This window comes from Hippopotamus amphibius, chromosome 11 (genome assembly GCF_030028045.1).
Source record: "Hippopotamus amphibius kiboko isolate mHipAmp2 chromosome 11, mHipAmp2.hap2, whole genome shotgun sequence".
Lineage (NCBI taxonomy): Eukaryota > Metazoa > Chordata > Mammalia > Artiodactyla > Hippopotamidae > Hippopotamus > Hippopotamus amphibius.
Window position 1 is genome coordinate 43,152,508 of NC_080196.1, and position 16,535 is coordinate 43,169,042.

Sequence of the window (16,535 nt, forward strand, 5' to 3'; positions counted from 1 at the left end):
GCCAGGCTGGGGGCGGGGCCGGCCGGAGAGGAGGGGCGGCCGACTCTCAAAGGCGCCTTGTTCGCGGGCGCCCTCCCAGCGCCAGCGGGCGGCGGCGCCTCGGCTCGCTCCGGGCTTCCCTCCGGCCGCGCCGCGAGCTCCGGGCAGACCCGGCGCCGTGCCCGCTCGTGGGGGCGCCCTGGGCGCCGGGCGCCGCGGCCTCCTCCGGCGTTGCCCGCCTGGGGGCGGCCCCGTCCCCGAGTGACCCCGTTTCCCGGACTTTGCCAGCCAGCGTCGGCGGCCGCTCCCGCCTCTCCACGGGGCGCCTTTCCACCTGGGCTCCGGGGCGCCCTCACGTCGTCCCATTGCCACTCCCGGCACCTGATTAGCCTGGGTGTGGGTCTCTCCAGTCTCTGGCCTCCCCTCGAACCGCCCTCCCGCCTGGCCCCTCTCCCCCTCGCTCCCCGCGGCCGTCGGGTTGCAGGTCCCCAGTCGCTATCTATAGCCGTGTCTATAAATACCCCGCCCCGGGCAGGGCTCTGTAATTACAGCGGGCGGGCCGAGCAGAGGGGAAATAATTATGGAGACCCGATGGGGTGAGGGGAGGTAGCGACCCTCAGGCCCGCCTCTCTCCTCCCACTGTGCCCTAAATCCCGCCCCGGACTCTGCTGAAAGGGGGCTCTGGGCCCCCAAGGGGGAGGAACGGGGGAGGGGTGTTGTAACTGGACGTCTGGGTCCCCCATAAAGAAAAACTGGGGAAGAGATATTGGGGTTCCTTAAAAGAGAATCCTAAGGTACAGACCATTGAGTCCCTGGGAGAAGCAGAAGAGAGCAGTCCTAGGTTCAGAGGGAGGGTTCCTATTCGGCGCGCCCCCCCCAACCAGGTGGAGATCGGGGGTGGGGTTTCCCTCCGTGGCTGTGGGCGGGCGGCTGGAGGCGGGGGCTGGGCCGGGGGCGGGAGAGGGGTGGGGGCTCTGGACGGCCGGGGTGGCCGGGGACACACACGAGCGGCGGCCACCGAGGAGGGAGCAGCGCCGGAGCCCCGACGGCGCCTCGCTGCATGGAGCTGAGTCACTGAGAGCTGTCCCCAGCCGGCAGCCTCTGACTTCCCCGGGACGCCGGGACCCCGGCGTGCGCGCCTGCTCGCTCTCTCCTGCCAGCCTTGGGGAGTCCAGCGCCTCCGGCGGCCCCTGGTCCCTGGGACCTCGGTTCCGGGCGCCAGCCATGGAGCGGTGCAGCCGCTGCCGTCGCCTCCTCCTGATGGTACCGCTGTTGCTGGTGCTGAGCGCGATCCCGGCTTGGGCAGGTAAGGGGAGTCCCAATGCCTGGGTCATGGGACTCAGGTTGCAGCTCCGCATACCCCCGGACAGGGGACAGCTGATGCCTGGGGAAGTGGGGGAGCTTTGGATTCGAGAATGGGTTTTGGGGGGGGGGGTGTCAAGGGTCCAGGCTGGAGGGCAGGACACCTGGGTTCCTTGGAGCCGGAGTGGGGATCTCTATCCCTCCTTGAAGTGACTGGGGGAGGGTGAAATGAATGGCGCAAGATCACCCTAGGGCTGTGAGTGGGGCTGGATGCTGGGGTCCTCCAGAGGGCCAGTGTGGTCCCTGGTACTGGAGTCGGGGGTAGATGCCAGTTTTGATGGTTGAGAGGTGCGTGCCTGTCTTCTGTCTTTCTGTCTGTATCTCTGGGTGAGAGGGGGAGCATCCTTGAGTCAGAGCAGAGCCTCGTAAGTAGGGGAAGAAGGGATACCTGGACTATTTGTCCCATTAGCTCTCCGGACAGGATCCCCTTCCCCGATAGGATCCCCTTTCCCCTCCCTGTGCCCTCGATGCTGCCACGCAGCTGGCTCTGGGGAGCGCTGGGGCTGGCTGCCAACAGGACGGCCGCTGGACAGGCCAGGATCAGGTGTCTGAGGCAGGAGCCAACTCTTTGCATTCCTGCCCCGCCCCTCCCCCTCTGGCCAGACGGGCTCCCCTGGGACCCTGGCATCCACAATCCCAATCTTTTCCTTCTTTTTCCCAGGATCCAGAAGTCCAGACTCCTAGGAAAGGGGGTTTGATGTCGGAGAGGAGGAGGCTGGGAGTACCTGGGTACTAAGCAGGCTGGAGCAAGCGCCACCCGCCCCCCCCTCCCCGAAACACTGGAGGCTGATTTGCATATAACTTGATTATTCATTTCTTTTCTGCTCTGGAGAGAAGATGGTCAGAAAAGCAGCATAAAGGATTTAGATTAGATTACAGAAGGAAGAACTTTCAAGATAGGAGGAGCATACAGCTCAGGGACAGAAAATTGAAGTATGGGATATCTGTAGACTTTGTTTAGGGAGAAAAGGGATCCTTTAACATGGAGGCAAGGAAGTGGCTGAGATGGCTGAGATGGCTGTCTCTTAATTGGGGGCTGAGGGGGTACAGGTGGGACTCTAGAGGGAAATGGGTTAGTGTGGAATTCATCAGAGTACAGAATGGGGTGTTTTGGGGGCCAGAGGTAGAGTGGTGGGGGTGATGGGGCCACCAGTGGGGAGACTGGGGCAGATTGAGGCCAGAGACAGTGGGGCACGTACGTAGCTTGAGGTGGGACGATGGGTGGGCAGACCTGTGGGTAGATTGTCTGTGGGATGGAACCGTACTCTCCTGGGGTTTGGTGGAGGGTGGGGGCCTCTGAGGTCTCCTTGGCCTGGGGTCTCTGTGAGTCTCTGTGTCTCTGTCTCACTTACCCTTCATTTCTCAAAGCGGCCCTTGTGTGTTGGTGTTTGCGGAGCTGCCACACGCGGGGGCCAGGCTAGGGCAGGGGGGTGGGAGGGGGCAAGGCCGTGGTTTCCCGGCTTCTGGACTCAAAGGGCCTTTTCTCTGCCTGCCCGCCCCACCTCACCCACCCCACCCAGCTCTGCTCTCCTGATCACTCTGGCCCCTGCCCTGCCCCACACTTCTATGAAATTTTTGCTGGAAACTTTCTTTGGGATTTTTCCAACCTGGAGCCGATGGTGTGAGAAGTGTGTATCTTGGGGAGCAAGTGAGGAAAAGGCGACCTCTGTCTTCTCGGGAGTTTGAGCTCTCGGAAGCTGAGTTCTAGGTGGACTGGGATGATGGGCCTGTGTCTTGAATCTCTGGATCGCGGTTGGTGGGGGTGGTGGGGCAGGGTCGAAGTTCCAGGTGTGGGGAGCTTGCCCGGGTTTTGGGCAAAGGACTCTGATGGGATCCACAGATGTGTGGCTCTGGGCCCTGGACCTGCTCCGGGTCCACGTGGCAGCTTCAGGCTCCCCACCCGCCCCCGCCCCCAGCCCATCTCCCAAGCCAGGGGCACTGGCTCCTGGGGTGACTATTTCTTGTATCTCCTTCCACTGAATGGTCAGAGTTGTCCCCACCTCCCCAAACCTGGGAACTGCAGCAGCTTGCAGCCTCCTCCCCATGGAGCTGTCTCTCTGCTCCCTCCCTGGTGGCCCGCCTGCACCTCCCGTGCCCAGGGTGATTGTTTGCCCAGATGTTGTTTACGCTGGAGACACAGGACTGGGACCGAGGCCAGAGACCCAGAGACCAAGAGATACGGAAAGGGAGGAAGAGGGAGAAAGGAAAAGATGGGTAGAGTGGGAGGGAAACGGAGGAAGACAGAAGAGCCAGGGAGAGAGAGAGAGAGACCAACAGATATAGAGACAGAGAAAGAGCGACAGAGCCAGAGCCAAGGGGAGGTAGGCGGAGAGTTGAGAGAGAGATTAAGAAAGAATAGAGAGAGATTCATAGGCTGAAAGACGGAGATAGGGAGGGAGTGAGGGAGACAGAGGCTGGGAGGAGGGGGAAGTGGTGGGCACGGAGCTGAACACAGGCTCAGCGCTGCCCCTTTCCAGGTGACTTTCGTTTCCCATCCATTCAGGTCCCACTCAGGAGCAAGTACCGGAGACTTTTATCTTCCAGGGAGTGTGAGTCCCAGGAAGCTGAGCTCTAGACCCCAAATGTCCCCTGTGTGAGCCCTCCTGAGAGCGTGGCCCTTCCTCTCACCCTCATGGACTCTCCCAGGTGCAGCCCCTGTGGATGTGCTTCGGGCCCTGAGGTTCCCTTCCCTCCCTGACGGTGTCCGGAGGGCTAGAGGCATCTGTCCAGCTGATGTGGCTTACCGAGTGTCCCGACCTGCTCAGCTCAGTGCACCTACCCGCCAGCTCTTCCCAGGTATGGGTGACGTGCCAGAGGAGGGAGAGCTGGGGGAGGTCACAGGTGGGGTCTGGGATCAGATATCAGAAGGGAAGGGGTTAATGGCGCCCTTTTGCCTCTCACTCCACCTGTGTGTGTGACTCTCTCGGTACCAGGAGGCTTTCCCAAAGACTTTTCTCTACTGACTACCGTCCGGACGCGCCCTGGCCTCCAGGCTCCCCTCCTGACTCTCTATAGTGCCCAGGGCGTCCGACAGCTGGGCCTGGAGCTTGGCCAACCTGTCCGCTTCCTGTATGAGGACCAGACTGGACGGCCTCAACCCCCAGCTCAGCCCGTCTTCCGAGGCCTCAGCCTAGCAGATGGCAAGTAAGTCAGTTTGCTCCTCTGGCCTGTCTGGCCTACCCTTTCAGGGGCTCCCCTCCAGCCCCTGCCCCCAGATCCCCCCCCCCCAATATAGGAAACACTGCCGACCCTTTGGGCCACCACTCACTTACCCACTGCCCAAACTTCTGCCCAGTCACGTCTAGCCCAGAGTTCGGGTTTTAGAATTTAAATCCTTGCATGTAGGACTAGCTTGTACCTTGGGCAAGGTACTTGACTTTTTTGAGCCTTGGTTTCTATGTCTGAAAAATAGGGATAATAGAACTGTGAGCATCAAATGAGAAAGCGAGCTCATGATGCCTGGTGTATTGTGAGCGCTTAGTACGTGGTAGCTACTGTGATTAGCTTGTCAACCCTCCCATCAATGGGTCCCCAGCTCTCTCGACTTTCCCTTTAGTCAGTCACTCGAACCTTCCCCCACTCTGTCCCCACAACCAGGTGGCACCGTGTGGCTGTGGCTGTGAAGGGCCAGTCTGTCACCCTCATAATTGATTGCAAGAAGCGAGTCACCCGGCCCCTGCCCCGAAGTGCTCGTCCGGTATTGGATACCCATGGTGTGATCATCTTTGGTGCTCGCATCCTGGATGAGGAAGTCTTCGAGGTAACCAGAGCAACCAGAGAGAGAAGTCACTTCTGGTTCTATATCTTATGTCCGTTCCCCTTCTGACCTCAGTACTTTGTCTTCCTATGTCCTGACCCTTCACTTTTCCTTTCATAAATTTATATTTCCATTTCCTTTCTTCAAGGGCTATTTTTTTTTTTCTGTAGGAGAATTAGGTGCCCACTTACATGGCAGGATTGTCCACAGTCACTTATTCTGTAACTCGGTTTGCATTAGTCCAGCCACCCATCCATCCCTTCAACTGATGCATCCACCCATCCATTCATCCACCCATCCATTTACACACTTACCCACCTACTCAAGCATTCGGGCTTGTATCCTCCCACCTGCCCATATTCCCCTGTTCAGCCACTCCCTCCTTTAAACCACCCATCTACTCATCTATCCTTCCACCTATCCATCCTCTTTAACCCATCCATCCATGTATTCACTCACCCACCCTGTCTACTCATGCATAGAACGTTACATGCATGCATACAGCAACCCGTTTAGCCACCCCACTCTCCACCCTACCATTTCTTCATTTCTATCCATCTACCTACATACTGTTTCTACCTACTCTGTACCTCCCATTTATCTACTCACCAACCCACCCACACATACATTCACTCATTCACCATCCATCAACCCTCCCATTCGGTCAAGTGTTCGAGCCCCCATTCACCCACCCACCCATCTATCCACTCATCCATCCATCTATCCATCCAGCTGTCCATTTACCCACCCAGCCAGTCAACGTTTCCTGAATACCTGCTGGCCCAATGCCAAGGGGAACACAGGAGAATAATATGAGATCTCTGTCATCCCGAGGAGTTACCAGTTCTGCTGTGGATTTGAGATAGTATCCCCCAAATATAATACAATGCAAGGTGCTCTAAGCACCACGTGTGGGCGCAAATAAATGCCATTGGAAATCAGAATTGGCTTCCCCCCATTTCCAGAGATCCTGAGAATTCTCATCGTTACTGTCATTGGAAGGTCAAAGCAACTAAGTTTGGGCCACTGTCTCCAGAAGCCCTTGTGAACAGGCTCCTGCATGATCACCTGGGCAGGGTGCAGGCCAAGAGTTGAACTTAGAGTTGGAAGGCTTGAGTTCTAGTCCTGATTCTATTACTTTGAGTGACCTTGGGCCAGTCATTGTCTCTTGGAAATTTTATGAATGAAATGTGCTTGAAAAATTGGCATAAAGATCCTTGTCCTACTGACTTTGATCCTTGTCCAACTGTCCAATGGTTTTATTAAGGTTCAATGTGATTATAATGAGAAGGTCCTTTGGAAACTGAAAAGAACTGTGCACTTGGGAGGTCTGGTAATGACCTTCTCCACTATATAGTCTTACCTCAGACTGGCCTCCAACCCCATGTCCCAGACTCTACCCTGTGTCTCTTGGAAGCCCTCTCTGCCTCTCTCCACGGGTGTCCCGTCCTCTTGTCTTTGCAGGGTGATATTCAGGAGCTTGCCATCATCCCGGGGGTGCAAGCTGCCTATGAATCCTGTGAACAGAAGGAGCTGGAGTGTGAGGGGGGTTGGAGGGAGAGACCTCAGAGACAACAGTCTCACAGAACCCAGAGATCTCCGAAGCAGCAACCACCAAGACTTCATAGGCCACAAAACCAGGAACCCCAGCGCCAGGTGAGGGAGCTGGGAGAACCCCGAACTATAGCACACCCCAGGGAGGGAAGACACCCCCACATCTCTCCAGGAGAATTCCCCCGAGGCCCAGGAGCTCCCCATCCTATCTGGGGCTCCTGTGCTCCCCTTCCGTGTGCCCCTCCCCAGCTGTACCCTCTATTCCCATCAGCCCCCCTCCTCCCGGTCCCCCGTCATCAACCTTTTTATTTTCATTTAAAAATAAAAAGTCGTTATGAAGAATTCGTGGCTGGAAGCCATGTCCCCTCCTGTGACTCCTCCTTTGCTAGTCTTCCTGGGACTATGTCCTTGGACTTTCCATCTCTTTCTCGAATTAAGAGATTGGGAGACCATGGAGGGTGGGGGTGACACTTGGGGACAGAGGATGGGAGAGCAGAGAAGGGGAGAGACAGAAACAGGGAGAAAGTTGAAATGGTAAGACCAGGAGGAGAAGTGGGGAAGCAGTAGGAGGTGGAGTAGGTCTGTGCAAGCGTGGATGGGGGGGTCCTGCTTCTGGCCCTCTGCAAGGGGAGGTGCAGGAGAAGGGGCTGAGGTGTCGGGAAGGGAAGGGAGGGTCCAGACTGGGTGGAGTCTTGACAGTTAGAGTGACATGTATGATCTGGGGTCAGTGGTCTGAAGGTTGGCGGGTCAATCTCTTAATCGTCTGCTTCTGTCCCCCGTGTGGGACCCCCCCCCTTTCCCACCCCCTGTCTCTCTCCCTCCTTTCATCCCCAACTCCCACACCACCTCCTCACCTCCCTCCACCTGCTTCCCGCCTATTCCCACCACCCCTTCCCTAACCCCAGTCCCCTGAGTCTCTCTACTATGACGACGAGCCCCCCTATTACGATGTGACGGCTACGGGGACCACCCCTGATTATCAGGTAAACTTGAGGGACGCTCTCTCTCCTCACATTCCCCCCACCACCCCTGACAAACATCTGTGCCGCCTTCCTCTCCTCCCCACCTGCGGGGAGGAGGGAGATTGTGCATTTAGGTTATGGGCCTTTCCTCACTGCCCCCTCCCGTGTCTCTCTGCTGCAGCGGCCTCCAGGCCCCAACCACAGGGCTGCCCCGCCCCCCAGGGGGCGTCGGACCCCTCCCCGACAGCCTACCCCGCCTGCCAAGAGGTCAGCGGCCGGGCAGGCACCCCCCTCTCAAGGTGGAGGTTCCGGCCCAGCCCGGGGTCAGCCTCCCCCCTCCCGGCACGCAGCTCGGCGGGCAGCTCCCCCCACTGCCCGGGGCCCCCCCAGGACCAGAGGCAGCCGTTACCGGCAGGTAGAGCCGGGGCATCCAGATCTCTGCCCCCAAACCTGGGAGATTCACTCTCCCCAAGATGTCCCCCCTCCAAAGGGGCTGCAAGATCTGGGATTGCCCCCACCCCCCAGCGCAGACGGACACGGCCCCCCCGGGGGACGAGTGCTGCTTGGTCTCCCTCTCTGCTAACCTCTCTCCTTCCTTCCCGCCTGGTGCCGGCGCTCCTCTCCCCCCGCCTTCCCCCTGGGGTCAGGACCCCGCCCCAGGTGAAGAGGAAGGAGTCCCGGAGTCAAGCCCCTTGCCACCCCCTGAGGAGGTAACTCCATCCCCCACCCTCGCCCCGGCTGGGTTGGTGGGCGTCTGTGACCCACTCCCCTGGCCCCACGTCATCCTGATGAACAAGCCCCTCCTCTGGCCGGAGGGCTCTTTGTCATCTCCATTCAGGGCCTTCTGTCTCCTGGTCACTGGAGACCTATCGGTCTGCGTGTCTCTCTCAGAACAGCCATGTTCCTCCAGGGTCCACGTCTCCTGCCATTATTCTTTGATTTTGGAGTAACTTCCTCTCCCTGTTGGTGTCAAATGGTTTCACTTTCTGTCATATTTCTGTTCCCAGGAGTCCCTTTCTGTCCAACGCTGTCACTTTTTCTCTGTCCCTCTCTTTCCATCCATTTCTTTGGTCGCTCCTTGGACTCTTTCATCTGATGTTATGTCCATGGACTGTCCTCTCTGTGTCCAGCCCTCCGGCCACCCTTCTTGTTACCCATCATTTCTTCCGACCGGGCCCGTTTTCAGAGCTCCCTCCTCATCTGGGGCCTTCGACTGATGGCCACCGGCTGTCTCTACAACGCCTGCCCTTGCTCTTCTTGGGAGGAAAACTCCAGTCCCTGTTCCCTTCAGAATCCTTTGGGCTGGAAGTTGTCACACCCTGGGGTCCAGGGAAAACCTCCTCTCGGCCCTAATGCCCCCATCTACCCCTCTCCCTCCCCATCCCCGGGAAGGAGCAGACAGATCTCCAGGTCCCCTCCACAGCCGACAGGTTCCTGACAGAGGAATATGGGGAGGGTGGCACAGGCCCGCCAGCAGGGCCCTACGATGACACCTATGGCTATGGGGACGATTACCGTGAGCAGACGGAGCTTGGCCCTGCCCTCTCTGCGGAGACAGCCCACGCGGGAGCCGTAAGTGAAAGCAGCTCCTCTTTCATCCTTGACCTCCAGTGGGAGCCACGAGAATTGCTTCCTGTTGTTTTTGGTCGCTGTCACTTGTCTGTGAGCTACTTCCCATTGGTGGGCTGCCATTTTCTGTTCTCCTATGATGTATCTGTTGCTTGAAAAGATTACTTCCTGCCTTCCCTTGCCAAAAGTCTTACTCTATAGATCCTTCTGTCCAGGGCAATTGGTCGTTGTTTTCTTATCTTTCTTTTCAGTCCTATGGCCACGTTCTGTCTTTCTTGGTCACCTCCTGTCTCCATCAAGCTGGATTTCATAAAGCTTTTGGTCAATAAGCCCCTATGTTGTGTCCATTTTCAGTCTGTCTCCATCATTTCTTCTTGGGCAAAACAATTTCTTGTCCATGTTGCTGCCAAATGATCCAACTTCCTTTGTCACATTTTTCTAATCTACAGGCCACTTCCTGTCTGTCCCCTCCAGTCATGGCATCCATTCTGGTGACTGTGTCAGATTGGACTGGAAGGGACTTATTCTTTGTGTTTTGGCTCTAGTTTTTCATGCTGTCTTATCCTTTGATAATAAGCCATTTCCTATGTGTCTCAGGTCATCCAAATCATAAAGTTTCCATTGTGGGCCTAGATATTTATCGCGGCCACTTCCTGTGTGTACTGGTCTTGATGTTTGTGTTTTCTGGAAGAATTGCCTTTCATTGTCATAATCTATTTCCCGGAGTCACTTTCTGCCTGTTTTATGAATTTCTTTGCTCTCTTGGTTGTGGTAGCCATGTTGTTATTGAAGGTCCACTTCCTGGATCCTCTTTCCTTGGCTGCTTCCTGTCTGTCCCACCACTTCCTGTTTATCAGGTTCATTTTCTAGCCATCTTGGCCATGTTTAATTTTTCTTGGCCCTGGTATCATTCTTGCTTCCAAGTGTTTGTCCCTTTGTTCTGTCTCCCTAAATTGTGTCCAGTGTTTTCAGCCACTCCCTGTCAGTGGGGTATTTCCTGTCTACTCACTTCATCTTTTGCCTGCCTTGCAGTCAGAGCTGCCTCCTCTACCCCACTGCCTCATCTCACACTCCCTGCTCTAATAATGCCACTCTTGACCCTCTGCTGCCTTTCTCTCATGCTGCTTTATGGAAATTTAGGGTTGATCTGGGATATGGGAGAGTTTGGAAACTGGCCATTGTTGCTTGGTCAGGATGGGGCGGGGGCGGTGCATTTTGAAGATCTTTGTTGGGGGAGTTGGGGGTGGTGGTGGATATCCTCCCTTCTCCCTGTCCTTCTCTTGGTTCTGGCCTCAGAGCTGGGAGTGGGCATCTGCGGGGAAGTGTGGAAGAGAGGCTACTGGTGGGCTTGAAGTATAAGTGAGGGTCAGAGGAAGGGTGGAGCATCCTTGCTGGGAGAGGAACAGGGAGGACTTGAGGGGCTTGGCTCTGGGGCTTGAGTGAGCCCAAGAGCTGTATTTTCCCAAAATCCAGTTACGAGGTCCACGTTTGGGATGTCAATGGGGTCTGCTCTCCAAATCTACTTAAAGTATGAGTGTTTAACCTCCAGGGAGTTTTAAACGTGTGAAGCCCTTGAAATTCTAAGGAGAATTCTATGCATAAGGGCATATACTTTTTCTTTTCTGGAGAAAGACTCCAGTGATGACATCAGATTCTCATAAGGATGCATGATCTCCCCCCAAACCCAAGTAAAAATCTGTCCAAAATCTTAGAGAGAATCTTATCTGGTGAGTTGGGGTAAAGGTGAGGAAGTTGATGGTTTCTTAAGATTCTAAGGGAGTTTGAGGGATAAGGTGTGGTCCCCCCGAAGAGAGTCTGGAAAGGTTGGGGGTTTCTGGGGACCTTCCTGAAAGAGGTTCTCAGGCAGATGAGGAGATTGTGTTTGCTGGGTGGGGCTGGGAATTGGGGGGCGGGGAGCCCTAAGGGCTCCCTTGGCAGACCTGGGAGCTCTGGGAGGGGAGAGTCTTGGAGGAGCACTGGGGAATTTGAGGGGTAGGGTCAGGAGGTCTCAGAGGACCTGAGACTGGGATGGGGGCAGTCCTGGCATCTTGGCTGCTCACAGGCCCCACTGGGGGTTACGTGTGTGTCTCCCTCAGGCTGCCCGTGGACCCCGGGGGCTGAAGGGAGAGAAGGGGGAGCCTGCGGTGCTGGAGCCTGTAAGTCACTCTGGTCACTAAGCTGAGGGCAGTGGGAAGAAGGGAAGGGGGCAGGGGTGCTAGTGCTATAGCCTCTGACTTTTAACCTTTGACTCCACAGGGTATGCTAGTGGAGGGACCCCCTGGTCCAGAAGGCCCTGCGGTGAGTTCTAGCTGCGACCCGCTAGCTTCCATTCCTTTCACAGAGACGCTTCCTACATGCTCACGCTTTCACAGAGACGTTCCCTAGACCCTTCCTATGTGGCTTCCTCACAAAGGCCCAGGTCTCCTTCATAGCACTCAGAGCATCCTTCCAATCAGAGCTTCCCAGATCCCCAGATCTCTTCTGTAGAGACCACCCCGCAGCCACATACCCCTCTTCTATCCAAATCCCCACACCTGACCCCCTCTTCTTGTGTTCTTTAGGGATTTCCTGGTCCCCCTGGTATCCAAGGCAACCCAGGCCCAGTTGGAGACCCAGGCGAAAGGGTATGAGAACATCCTGTGGGGGTGGGGGGAGGGCTGCGGAGGAGCCACTGGTACCCAGTGGGGGTACCATCCTCAGTAATTTCTCATTAGAAAAGAAGGCAGACTCTGGTTGAGGAGGGGAGTAGTCTGGTATCTCACTGTCATTTTTCTCCATGGGGTGTGGGGAGAGTTTGGGAAGGATGTAGGGAAGTTTACATTTATTCTGTTGAGGAGGGTTTCGAAATGGTGCCAGGACCCTAACAATCCCCTGTCGCCCTATCCTTCTCATCCTCTTCCTGCTCTAGGGGCCCCCTGGCCGAGCAGGGCTTCCTGGATCAGATGGGGCCCCTGGCCCTCCCGGCACATCCCTCATGCTTCCAGTGAGTTGTCTTCTGGGCTTTGGAATGGGCTGAGGGGGAGGGCGGGGGAATTGTGTGTGTCACCAAGAACCAGAGGGGCAGGAAAGCCGAGGAGGAGTCTCTAAAGACCATCCACCCAACTAGGTTGATTTTCCAGGTGAGGGTTTGGGGCCTCATTAGATGACCTAGGACCACACATGGATCATCTAGAATTGGGCAGAAAATCCTAAATTTCAGGGCGTCTATAAGCAAAGAAGAGTCTTTGGGGAGGAAGAGGCTCAAGAGTGGGGGAGGAGGACAGGAGTTGAATTTCTGAAAACCTCTAAGTGATTACCCGGAATGTGGGAGATGGGGCAGACATGCTGGATGACACCTCTGGCTGGGGTGGGGGGGTGGGTCACGTGGATTTCCTGGAAGAACCTAGGCCTTCTTTCCTTGCCCCGCAGTTCCGGTTTGGCAGTGGTGGGGGTGACAAGGGCCCTGTGGTAGCGGCCCAGGAGGCCCAGGCCCAGGCAATTCTGCAGCAGGCACGGGTGAGTAGCGATGGGGGTCTCGGTGCGGGGAGAGGGGAGGGGGAGGGGAAGACTCTAGGGGGAGTTGGAAGGGTAGGTTGGAGTGACTGCAGGGCGGGCAGAGGTCTGAGTTGGTTTGGAGCTGAGAGGGAGGCTGGGGAGGATACAGGGCAGTGGAATGAAGATGGGGGCACAAGGGTGACTTTGGGAGGTGACCTGGGGTCCGGAGTTCTCCAACTGCCTCTTGCTCAGCTCTGTCCTCTCCCCTGCTCCCCCAGCTGGCGCTCCGAGGACCTCCGGGCCCCATGGGATACACGGGCCGTCCTGGACCTTTGGTGAGTGAGTGGGGTATTGGGATAAGAGAGTATTTGTGTGTGGGGGTGTGGATAATTCTGGAAGAGGACCAAGTTGCAGGTTTTTTTGCTTCTTTGAGGGAAGGCTCTGAGGCCACCAGTGGGTGTGTCCTTCAGCCCAGCCACTGCCTCTTCTATCTTACAGGGACAACCTGGGAGCCCTGGCCTGAAAGGAGAATCTGGAGACCTAGGACCTCAGGTGACAGCCCCCAGCCACCTGCCCTCTGGCTGAGTGCTCCCCTTCTCTCTGTGCCCACTAACCCTGCCCCTGCCTCTCCCTCACAGGGGCCCAGAGGACCTCAGGGCCTCATGGGCCCTCCTGGCAAGGCTGGGCGAAGGGTGAGTGACCCGGGGGATGGTGTGTGGGTGGGGGATGGGAGCCAGGGCATGGGGTGTGGAGGACTGTGCCCCCGCTTGCTCTGACATCTCCCCCGCACCCCCAGGGCCGAGCAGGTGCTGATGGAGCCCGAGGGATGCCTGGGGAACCTGGAGTGAAGGTAACAGCCTTGGGCCCCTCTCTGATGCCGGTAGCTCGCAGCTCCGCCTGAGCGCGTTTGGTTTTGGGGGTAACTGAATACCCCATGAAGCAGCCCCGCACCACTCAGGACACGATAGGGAGGGGTGGGTGGGACGGGGCTGGGACCTCACCTGGGCTGCCCCTCTTCTCCCTAGGGTGACCGAGGATTTGATGGGCTCCCAGGGCTACCTGGGGAGAAGGGACACAGGGTGAGTATATGGAGGGGAGGGATGTTGTGATGAGGGGGTAGATCTTCTGTGGAGGGGAGGGGAGGTAGAGGCTGAGGGTCCCGGCAGGAGCTCAGTGAAGGAAATTGGCTGGTGAGTTGAAGACGGTCCGTGTCTGCCCGTGTTGGGGGCTCGCAGCGCCTCTTACCTGTGTGCCCATTTTCCAGGGTGATAGTGGTGCCCAGGGTCTTCCTGGGCCCCCCGGTGAGGATGGAGAGCGGGTGAGTGTGGTGGCCGTCAGGATGGGGCGGGGGCTGGGTATGGGGGAGGTCTTGAAGCTGAGGCTGCTTCACCACGTCCTTCTCCTCCAGGGAGACGATGGGGAGATTGGGCCTCGGGGGCTGCCTGGAGAGTCGGTGAGTATCAAGGGGGTTGCGTTGGGGGGTGGCTCTGTGGGTGCCAGAGGAGGGACGTGGGCGTGAAGGGGACATGTTTTCTCTCACCCATGCGGGTCCTATCTTCCCCTCACCTGAATGCAGGGACCGCGAGGTCTCCTCGGCCCCAAAGGCCCACCTGGCATTCCTGGACCTCCGGTAAGTGACTGTCCCTGACTTCTGACCCTGCCTTCTCCCACCCTCCATCTTCCCTGACTGCCTCCCTCCTCCCTCCCCTGCAGCTGCCCCACCCCCACACCGGCCCCCGCCTCACCCCCTTCAGCCTTCATTCCCAGGTGCCCTTGCAGCGCCATATCCTGTAGTGCACCAAAGGCTTTCATCATAGCCCCCCCAAAACCCACAAAAGTCCTCAAGAAAAACAACATAAAACCCCGCGAACCCACAGCCCCACAGCCCCACGCCCTGTGGATCCGGGCCAGCTGTGTTTGCTTAGCTTTGGGATGACCTGGAGGTCTGCCCGCTCTGCGCCTGCCCCGTCCCACCCTCTGGGATGGCCCGGCCTCAGAAACCACAGGTCCCTCCAGGGCGCAGGCCCGCCTTTCAGCCTGCTCACGCCCCTCTGTGTTTCAGGGAGTCCGAGGCATGGATGGTCCCCATGGTCCCAAAGGAAGCTTGGTGAGTGATGGGCGTGGAGACCCCACCTGACCCTTAGGCGCCGGGATCTCTGCCAAGGTCCTCTTCCCTTTGCCACCATTTTGACCCCCTGCCTGCCCTCTTGGCTGTCCCTCCTGGGACCTGGCTTTCTGTCCTGTTCTGTCACCATCTCCTTCTGACCCCTGCCTGGTTGCCTGTCTCTAGGGACCCCAGGGAGAGCCAGGACCTCCTGGACAACAGGGCACTCCTGGGACCCAGGTGAGTGGTCCTGTCCACCTCCTTCCCAACTTCAGCGACTTCTCCTGGGCTCCCACAGCGGGCCAGACCCTGGATGGGGACGGGAAGTTAAGGATCTCGAGCCTTCACTGCCCATGCTCTGAATGGGGGCGGCTGTCTGGGGGAGAGAGCAGCCCACCCCTTGGGGGATCCCCGTGACTTCTCTCTCCCGTGTCTAGGGTCTCCCCGGGCCCCAGGGTGCCATCGGCCCTCATGGAGAGAAGGTAAGGGACTAAGCAGTGGTGGATGTGCTGAGGCAGGGTGTGGGGAGGGCCCCAAATGTTTGGCTGGGGCTTTAGCCACATTCAGACCTGACCCCTCTGGGGACCCTGAGCCTCCCCATCTTCCTGCAGGGTCCTCGAGGGAAACCAGGGCTTCCCGGCATGCCAGGCTCAGATGGACCCCCGGTGAGTGGCCCCCACTTCTTAATACAAGTCCCCCTTGACCTTCCACCCAGGGAATGACTTCCAAGCACCTTCACTGAGTGTCCATACTGTGTGTGCCTTGCACTGGGAGGTCACTGGTGGTGCCACCAATGGTCTGTCGGCTTCATTAGGTCCTGGGAGAGAATTTGGGTTGAAGACATGTAGGGAGGGGTGCAGGAGGTGAGAGGGAGCAGTGGTCACGCTCTCCTTCCCCTACCCCCAGGGTCACCCGGGCAAAGAAGGTCCCTCTGGAACCAAAGGAAACCAGGTGAGATCTTCCATGCCTCCTCTCATCCCCTGAAGGGGTCTCCACCCAGACCCTCCAGGTCCTTGGGATTTCCTCATCTCGTCACACGGCTCTCACAGTCCTCTGTCCCACGGACCGCAACCCTCTCCAGACTCCAATGTTGTCACTTCCATTTCCCCCACCCCCGGGGGCCCCCATGGTGACCCCTCAGACCCCTTTATCGATGCCCCTCTGTCTTCTTTCAGGGTCCATCTGGACCTCAGGGTCCTCTAGGATACCCAGGACCTCGAGGCGTCAAGGTAACGGACCACCAGGCTGGGGTCAGGGGAGCCAGCGGGGCCCCAGGAGCTTGGTCCTGCCAGCCCTGCCTCCCCTCCTGATCTCTCAGTCTCTGTCCCCACCCCCTCTAATTCCAGGGTGTGGATGGAATTCGGGGTCTGAAGGGTCACAAGGGTGAAAAGGTGAGCAATGCGTCCCTAACTTCCCAGCCCCTCCACCTGCCCCCCACCAGCCTTTCTGCCCATCTCCGCCTCACCCCTCCCTCCATCATCTTTGGTGTCCTTTCACCCCCACCTTTCTCAGGGCGAGGATGGCTTTCCTGGGTTCAAAGGTGACATGGGTGTGAAGGGTGACAGGGTGAGTAGAAACCCCCACACTGCCCCCCGACTCTAAGTGCTGACGACTCTCCCCTTTGGAGCCCCCAGTTATCAGCATGCCCCCCAGGTCCCCCCCCAATACCCCAGACTCCTTGTCTCCAGGCTCCCTTCAGAGGACCTGATCTCCTCTAGAGCCTGATCTGAGCAGGAACCCAGCCCTGCACTGTGACTCACCTGCTCACCAGTCA

At 57.8% G+C, this 16,535-nt stretch overlaps 2 protein-coding genes across 4 annotated transcripts in view; one reads left to right on the forward strand and one right to left on the reverse strand.

The window, feature by feature from the left end:
* Positions 1-16,535, reverse strand: part of RPS18 (ribosomal protein S18) — a 141,329-nt gene that overhangs the window by 64,310 nt on the left and 60,484 nt on the right. The window lies entirely within an intron of this gene.
* COL11A2 (collagen type XI alpha 2 chain) overlaps positions 1,204-16,535 on the forward strand; it is a 28,945-nt gene continuing 13,613 nt past the window's right edge. The window contains exons 1-29 of one of the 3 annotated variants that reach the window (XM_057699173.1): positions 1,204-1,285; positions 3,988-4,137; positions 4,275-4,485; positions 4,939-5,101; positions 6,563-6,754; positions 7,558-7,635; positions 8,262-8,324; positions 9,007-9,186; positions 11,280-11,339; positions 11,440-11,481; positions 11,745-11,807; positions 12,092-12,166; positions 12,592-12,678; positions 12,936-12,992; positions 13,156-13,209; positions 13,296-13,349; positions 13,454-13,507; positions 13,683-13,736; positions 13,922-13,975; positions 14,066-14,110; positions 14,234-14,287; positions 14,720-14,764; positions 14,948-15,001; positions 15,199-15,243; positions 15,373-15,426; positions 15,668-15,712; positions 15,937-15,990; positions 16,108-16,152; positions 16,274-16,327. In XM_057699173.1, the coding sequence (XP_057555156.1) occupies positions 1,204-1,285; positions 3,988-4,137; positions 4,275-4,485; positions 4,939-5,101; positions 6,563-6,754; positions 7,558-7,635; positions 8,262-8,324; positions 9,007-9,186; positions 11,280-11,339; positions 11,440-11,481; positions 11,745-11,807; positions 12,092-12,166; positions 12,592-12,678; positions 12,936-12,992; positions 13,156-13,209; positions 13,296-13,349; positions 13,454-13,507; positions 13,683-13,736; positions 13,922-13,975; positions 14,066-14,110; positions 14,234-14,287; positions 14,720-14,764; positions 14,948-15,001; positions 15,199-15,243; positions 15,373-15,426; positions 15,668-15,712; positions 15,937-15,990; positions 16,108-16,152; positions 16,274-16,327 (2,268 nt within the window). The remainder of the gene's footprint in view (positions 1,286-3,987; positions 4,138-4,274; positions 4,486-4,938; positions 5,102-6,562; positions 6,755-7,557; positions 7,636-8,261; positions 8,325-9,006; positions 9,187-11,279; positions 11,340-11,439; positions 11,482-11,744; positions 11,808-12,091; positions 12,167-12,591; positions 12,679-12,935; positions 12,993-13,155; positions 13,210-13,295; positions 13,350-13,453; positions 13,508-13,682; positions 13,737-13,921; positions 13,976-14,065; positions 14,111-14,233; positions 14,288-14,719; positions 14,765-14,947; positions 15,002-15,198; positions 15,244-15,372; positions 15,427-15,667; positions 15,713-15,936; positions 15,991-16,107; positions 16,153-16,273; positions 16,328-16,535) is intronic. The other 2 variants (XM_057699174.1, XM_057699175.1) reach the window with 2 other exon arrangements.